The 8,479-nt window shown below is 35.5% G+C and overlaps 1 protein-coding gene across 2 annotated transcripts in view; it reads right to left on the bottom strand.

Annotated features, from left to right (window-relative positions):
• Positions 1 to 437: 437 nt before the first annotated feature.
• STRN (striatin) overlaps positions 438 to 8,479 on the bottom strand; it is an 84,986-nt gene continuing 76,944 nt past the window's right edge. The window contains exon 19 of one of the 2 annotated variants that reach the window (XM_033124668.1): positions 438 to 8,447. In XM_033124668.1, the coding sequence (XP_032980559.1) occupies positions 8,278 to 8,447 (170 nt within the window). In that variant the 3' untranslated portion in view covers positions 438 to 8,277. The remainder of the gene's footprint in view (positions 8,448 to 8,479) is intronic. The other variant, XM_033124669.1, reaches the window with a different exon arrangement.

Genomic DNA, 8,479 nt, shown 5'->3' with positions numbered 1-8,479 from the left:
GGCACAGCTATTGACATTATTTATGTGGTACATATGCTTATATATGCTTTACCTTAATGTTCTATTCATTTTAACATGTATCAAATACATAAGGCTCCATGTTTACCTGCAAGCTATGTACAAAAATACTGATTTCCCAGTCAGCAAAATGCTGATACATTTACCTCATATAAAAGCATTCTTAAATCGATAGCACTTGAGTACACAGAATGTGTATGTCAGGAGTGTTATTCATAAATGTCAAGAGATATGTGAAAACACTGAGTTCTTTTTCTGAAATACACAGAGTGAATTATTCCATCAATAGGATATTCTGAAATATGTAGACTCAAAGGTCTGTAGAAAAAGAAAATATATGTTTAAAATGCTTTTAAAAGCAGTCAAAATCATTCAAAACAGAACTTATCCAATAAAAATGATTCTGTCTTTTCATGAGATTATCACTTGGCTACACGTATTTCTTACATGTCTAGTCTTCAGTCTGACATGTGCAGATCACACAACATCCCTGAGCCTATGTTAATATAGCATCCTAAAATATAATAAAAGCTATGTTGTCTGACACTTAACTGGGGGACTCTAGGATACTTCGGATATATTTCCTAAACATCTTTAGATAAAGGGACCAATGACAAACAAGAAGCCAGAATAGGAACCATTCCCTTTTCGAGGTCAAAAGGACCTCAGAGGTCATCTTTCCAGGCTATTTAAAGAGAAAGGGAGACAATAGGTGGTGGGTGCAGATCACAGGGCTGGCTGCTCTTTCTTTTCGGTGAGGTTCTTCTTTCCCGACACCCTCACCCACGTTACCCAGTATCCAAAGGAAACCGTTTCTGATGAAATTTCTTTTCTGTAAGGTAAATTCATCTTGTTTATGAACAATTACTGCCTTGCTCCCACTCCCATAAGAAAGCAGTTGGATGTTAGTATACTTTAACATTTCAGCCCATTTTATATAAATCACAAGCATTTTAACAACTCATGCTTAACATTAAATTTTGCTATCTGAGCAGTTTTTTTTTAATTAAAGAAAGCTTTTCAGTTTGGGAATTCTCATTTGTGCGTGATGGGTTTCTTTACCATTACCCTTAATTTGATGATGCTATTATATAAAGTAATTAAAAAACGTCTTTGGTTTGAGGTTACAGATTGGGAACCTGGTACATGCATTGGATCTTACGAGGGCATGAAAAACTTTGGCACGTGAATTAATAATAGTAACTCTAATACTCCAAGTGCTATTTAACAGATGTTTTACAGTGGGCTCTCCTTTACCTCACTGGATTAATTCTCTCTTAAAGAGGCACCGAGGGAAAGTCAATGTGGAATTAGCATCTGCACCAGTCTTCATGTAAGGTGAATGGCTAAATCACCAAGGACAAGAGAATTCTCTATGAAAGAATCCTATTAGCAGGATATTGCAGATTTTGTTCACCCAAATAGTCAGATCCATCTTCAAGTCTGACCGAAACCGCCATGACCTTTAGTCTAATAACAAGGAGTAAGACAGGGCTTAAGGTTTTGCAGGATCTAAGTGAAACGGAAAGTGAGTCAGTTTTTGTTTGGTGGATTTGGGATTGTATGGTTTTGAAAGTACACAAAGTATACTTAATTAAAATCTGTGTTCCAGAAAATATGGATTCCAGTGTTCAGAGTTGCATGTTGGTGCTCCTGCACAGAATCACAATGTCCTGATCATTGTAAGCGACAGGCGTCACTGAGAAGTAACAAATGGAGGGATGCTTCACGGTTAGTGTTTGGGTTAAAGGGTGCTGCCCGGCTCTCAGGTGTTCCTGGGGAATACTCGAAGTGCAGCGACAATTCTAGGTCCCCTCAAAACCTCAGTGGTGGTCTTGGAACCCCAACGCAAGTCAGAAATCCACTCTGAACCTGGGCTGACCCCAGGGTTCCATCAATCCATGAAAAACGTGGGAGTTCCTCAGGACCATCTGAGCTAGATTACTCTAAAATAACTCCAAGCAAATCATGTCTCAGCTCTCATTAAAAGGAAAAAAAGGGACATTTCTGACACCACTGAGAAATGTGTACATTTTTAGGATGCAACACTAACTACAGCAGCATACACAACATCAAAAACAGTGGATAGTTTCAAGGACACCAGAAGAGGTACCTTTTACATTCCATACAGTATTGTGAGTCCAGACTGGAAGAGAAGACTGTGAGTTCTGAGCAGGGGAAGCCCAGGAAAAATAATGTTGATTTCAAGGATCAAGGGGAAGGGGAAAGCTTATTATGCTTGTCTGTTAAGCAGCCAAACAAAGAAAAAATAAAAACATATTAGATTATATACATATGCGTGTATAATTTTTTTAGTTATGTAACTGAACACTTGAAAAAATACACCTGTGTCCCTGAAAGTATTATTGATCCAATCTATGGGGTATTTTAATTTTACTGGCTTTCCAAAGGTCCAACCTCTCTATAATGATAAATTTCTCTGCTTTCTTTACAATTAATAATTAAGATTGGGTCATTATTTTGGACTCACATCTGCTCTAATACCCTTTTATTTCTCTGTAACCATCTACTACCTCCCCCCGCAAAAAAAATAACAAAATCAGGTTGTATTAAGTGCAAATCCACTAGATTCCAAATCTGACAAATATTTCAATTCATGAGACACCTATAGCACATCATCTATATTTGTACACTTTATTTAAAAACAAATAATACACTTAGAGCCACCAAAAAAGGATATCTTAGCTTATCCATACCCTGAATTTACAAAAGAAACTTCTTGCACCACAAAAATTAGCATTTGGATTAATTTACATTAATTGATATAACTAAAATTTAAAATACCTGAAGATCAAACAATCTGGTCCAGGGTTCACCAGTTGGAGGGGTGTGGGAGTGTGGAGAAGGGAAGTTATTTAGGAATCTGAACTGATGATGCCCTGAGGTCAGCTCTAGTAAACTGAAGTTGAGAAGACATGAAATAACTGATAGATTTCAGGATTACAAAGAAGTGGTTCCTCCTAAAAACACTTATTAGATCATACATTTGGGATGGGTGTAGGGGATACCTCTTAATCGGGATTAGAAAAAACTGTGGAGAAGGTGGGTTGTACTTGTTTCTCACAAGAGGCCAACTTCAGCCAAACAATGAGAAGAAAGTAGGGAGGGAGGTTATGTGGTACAATGAAGACTTTTCTGATTGCTGATAACACCAAATTTAGCAGCTCTCTACAAGTCAACTAAAACACCATTCTCTGAGACATTTTCAGAGAGGAGCTAACACACAACCAGGGAAAAATCATTCTGCATTAACAAGGCACTCACTGGTTCACAGCCTGTTAAAAACCCAGGCAGACATTACAGTTAATGTAAATTAAAATGAACTTTCTAATTTGCATCAGAAGGATGGTAAGCATGTGGTCCCAGTTAAATCAAATTCTAAAGCTTGATTAGCAAATATCCAGAAAATTCTGACCCCCAAGCACCACTTTAGAAATACTGTTAGAATAAATAAGTGGGATCTAGGGATCTCCGTTTTACCTAATATTTGTTTTTAAAATAATAAAAAAAAAAAAACTGACACAATTTGTTAAATGCTGTCAACCTTATATGTCCCTTACACTAACATGGGGAGATTCAGCTGGATAATGAATATAGCCAATTTAAAAACCTTCAGTAGCAAGAGTAAAAATTATTTAAATCATTTACCAATGACCCGTCCTTTGTTTTTATACACACATATGTTAGTTGTCTGGACCTTCCCCTAAAATGAACTTTAGGAATTGATACATTTCATAAAAATATACATATAATTTGTCAGCTACTACTTTTGTACAACCTGAATCCCAGTGTCAAACACTTAAAGGTTTGTAATTATATAAATAACTAAACAAGTAACATAGTAATGGAGGCAACTGCTGAGTAAATAAAATTAATGATTATGTACTTAATAGCCTTGAATTAGCTTTCAAAGAACAAAGTAAGTTGAAGAAAATTATACTAAGAGCTTTTTCCATATAAATTCAGTAACAGTTTGGCTCTTGGTTGAAAACATCACACAGACAAATATACTAACCCAAGATTTTCTATCTCAACTATCAACATTGATAATAAATTTTAAGCAGTTCTTTCAAAAGAAAACCAAAATTAATTCTGTCTTTCAATCTGATTTGTGACATCTTAACTCCATATTAACTTAAATGACAAAGCCTGAGAAAAGCACCAACACAGATTTTTAATTTGCATCCAACCATCATTTCAGATGTCATAAAGATTTGCTTTAGTTAAAATGGCAGCAATGACAAAGAGGTAGATACGAAAGATGCCATTTAAATACTACTCGTAGGTGGAATTTTAACTAGTTCAGGTGTTTAACCTACAAATAATTTTTACTAGCTGAATCTTCATTACATAAGAATTTCATACATGCTCTTGTGTAAGGAGAAAATATATTAAGTACTAAAAAAGTGAGCTTTTAAAAGTTACACTGAGCTAACATTAATGAGATCCCATAATTTTGGTGAACCAACAATTTCTCCTTTTACCTGAACTTGACTATAATGAAATAGGAGTCATTTCCTTCTCTACTGAAATTTTTAGGAATTCACATTCAAAATTCTTGGAAAGTATATACGGTGCTGAGAAGAGCACAAAGATAGCGCATGAAATGTCCCCTGAAGTCCTAGAAGTTGAGCAGATATATTAAAAAGACATTGATGGTCACAAATCAGGACCTTCACAGATTGGCCAACACACTCTCTCTCTCCCTCTCTCTCTCTCATCCCCACTCCCAAACTCAAGCCTCATCCTCACTGTAAGGCTGCATTTGTATTTTTAGTAAAGGCACCTCTCATTCTCTAGCTATTGCCTTCTTGATGGTATGTGTTTCGTTAAAAATCCTGAATGTTCAATGGAAATGGTTGAGTACTGAGACTGGAATATTTTTCAATTCACATTTGAATAGCCAAGTTTTCTTACATTCAGATTTTAATAAACTAGAATGACAGTCTTTAAAATAAGCATGCTAGCCTATAATGAATATAGTATTTACAGTAATTTAAACATTTAGAACTATATATTATATTGTAAAAGCAAACAGCACAACACTCATACTCATCATTACCTGCTGTGTACACTACCTCCAAAAATGAAAATACAAAACAGTAAAATGCACCTATGGTTTTATATATGTGTATATATATATGCACATATATATACACATATATATAGTCCATATATATTATATATATTCTTACAATATATATAATATATATTTATAAAATATACATACATTTTAGACATTTTCAAATAAATCATCATCTCCAAAAGAAATTTATAGCAAGAATACTTAAGGAATGAAAGTCAGATAAACAAAAAATTTCTCACAAAGTTCATTATCAGTGATGCAGCTCAATTCCTCCCCATTAAGTCATAACTAAAATGATTATAAAAGCTAAATACTTTGCATAACGAATTATCTGTTTAATGGCAAAAATTGATAAACTTGTTCAATAGAAAAATACTGAAGGTCATTATATCACTTATGTTAAATATCTATCTATGGTCCGAGTAGCAAATGAGCTCCATAGGACAGCAGAGTTTTGAGAAGGGTGCTGCAAGCTCCCGAGATGTATCCATAGCATATGAAAATAAGGCAGGGACCCATATCTCCTGCTAATTTTCATACTAATCCAATACATTTCATCCAAAATATTTACAAATTAAGCACTATGAAAGCATTTCAGTGACTATTTGAATTATGATGATATTATTTTGTGAATGTTGATTCAATTTTTGATAGGCTGAGGGGGGAAAAAGCAGACACATGTACATGGATCGTTCTATCTGGTTGGAAGACAGCTTTGGCTCAATTCTAGGCTGAGATCATACAGTGCTAGTGAGACAAGTCTGTTTCTGCATACAGTCTCCAGTGGCACAGCACTGGCTTCCTAAGGAACTTTCAACAGTTCCATCATTTGCAGTACAGTCTACGTATCTCATGGTTATTTTCCACTCACTAACAGAAAAATTTCAACTGTGAGGCATAAAATGCAGGTAAAAAGAAGGTCTTGGTTTTGAGAAATTCAGTTACATAAGTAAAGCAGGCACTGAAGACCCTGGAAGGTAATTAAAGCGATAACTGGTAGAACAATAGCTTTGTAGTCGCTCATCATAAATATGCCACGGGCAGGCATCTGACTTAAGTTTTCCAGTATCCTTCTACAAATGTTAGGTTAGCAACGCCACTTCTTTGCTCTGCAGAACCGAAAGAGGAATTCACCAATCACGATGTGGAATTCTGTGTCTGCATGGGAATATAAATCGTCACCTGGTATGTAACTCAGATATGACCCGGTAGCACATGTTCAGGTCAATTCATTTGATTATACAAATGAGTCCCTTGAGCCTACTGTTAACCAAAGCACAGATGAAATGACAAGGTAGCTGTGTCAAAGTGTTAAAGCATATCTGCATATCAATTAAGTAAATTTAACACAGGTCCTTAACTTTAAAGAAAATTTGCCTGTAAAAGAAAATCTGCCTGAAAATTTGCAGAATTTTAGAGGCAGACGAGCAGAAATTTTAAAGAAAAGTTGTCAATTCTCATCCACATCACTCACTACCAGAATACTTCTTCCAGGAGTTCATATCATCAGAAGTGTGACTGTTATGACAATGGAATATGAGGGGATAGGAATGCCAGAATTACATTAAAAGGTTAAAATATTTATAATATGGATTTTTTTTAAAGTCCGAGAGCTTATTATATACATATTTTGCTGAAAAGTTGGGCATTAATTTAGTTCTCATTTCTAGATTGGTCTCTGACATTTTGGGCAAACAAGAGTACATGAGGAGAGGTGGGACACTTGTAGGAATGAGGTCTACATACCAGATCCAGAGAATGAGGTCATGGGAATCCTAAGAGCTGACCACATTTCAGTCACAGGCAAGGACCAGGGAACCCTGGTCCTTTAAAATATGGTTTTCCCCAGAAATAATAGTCACTGCCCATTAAAACATGCTGTGTATTCCATTAAACAGTGGAGAAGGGGTAGGGAGAAAGAAAGAGCTATTTATCCAATGTGCACTGAAGTCTTCCATCCAGATTTCCAAGAAGTTCTTCTTGGAGATGCTACTGGAGGGCTTCTGGGGTATAAAACATTTGCTTTATTTAGTACATCTGCAAAAGCAGCTGCCTGAGGTTAACCATACCCCTTGGACTGTGAAAACATAATAATTATAAACTATTTTTGATAGGTGTCAGATAATTTGAATATGAGAGACAAACAAGAAAGAGCAGAGATCTTCTGAAGCATGGTTATATGGGTTTTGATAAATGAGTACTGGCAAATAACTCCCATCTTTTCAACCACTAGAAAGTTAAGAGTTCATCAATATGAAATAATCACTCTGGTAATATAAATATCACATGAATAAAGTGAATTTTAAAATTAATAGAAATTATTACAAAGACATGCCCTGCTCGCCCTTAAAAATAAACAGAATCTTAAACCTGAATAAGTTAAATCCTTTAGTAAAAGCAGATTCTATCAACTACTCTTCACACCGATGAGTGTTTTTGACAGCTAAACTTTAGAATGGTACCAAATCTATTTTCCAAAATGTATTACAATATAGAAATCTGCTTACAAACTAAGTATTTGTTTAGCATTTCTAAATAATAACATATTTAACATATTATTGCTTTTTTTTTCCCCTAATAAGTAAAACGCTTTGCCAAGTGCTTTATGTGAACAGTTGAAAGGATTGCTAAATTCAAAACTCATTTTAACACTGCATGGTCATTATGCACACAGGGGTTAGTACAACAGATATGGTAAAGATTACTGTTTTGACTACTAATGTGTTTAACAAGATTTCTCAGGGGAGAACTAGGTCTAACTTTCTGCTCTTCTTCTACTATTCCCAGCCACCAAGCTATTTAACTATTCCATATAGTGTGCCCTATTTACTCAGTAGGGGACAAACTAAACTTAAGTTCGCTCAGGCCTGCCTAGCGAATTAGAACCACCTCAGAAATAATAGCTTCTATTTTGGGGGAAATTTGAAACAGTTTTCAGGCTCATAGATTCAGCTGAGCTTGCAGCAACCTGAACAAACCTTAGTTTTAGAAAACAGTATACGAATTGCAAAACTATACTTTAACAAATGTCCTCTGTGCTCCTTCAGCAGAACGAAAGGGCAGGATGGGTTGATTCTTGCCCTGGTCTTCTGTATCTCTTTTGTGCAGTTGATTATTTGTAAAGAGCTAGAAGGTGAGGATGATGCATTCTGTCATACAAAGACTTTAGCCAGTGCGTCAGCCCCAGCGCTGGCTATATAGCATTTGGATGGGTGGAAAGCTACATCGTGAATTGATTCTTCAAACTTTTTCCGATGAGCTGTGAACTCTTGGATACATGTCTTACTTTCTAGGTTCCATAACCGTATTGAACAGTCATGACCTATTATCAAAAGAAAAGAAATTGAAAGGAAA

This window comes from Rhinolophus ferrumequinum, chromosome 13, assembly GCF_004115265.2.
Source record: "Rhinolophus ferrumequinum isolate MPI-CBG mRhiFer1 chromosome 13, mRhiFer1_v1.p, whole genome shotgun sequence".
In the NCBI taxonomy this organism is placed as follows: domain Eukaryota; kingdom Metazoa; phylum Chordata; class Mammalia; order Chiroptera; family Rhinolophidae; genus Rhinolophus; species Rhinolophus ferrumequinum.
The sequence above is the reverse complement of the archived record's forward strand: the minus strand, read 5'-3'. Positions and strand labels throughout refer to the sequence as shown.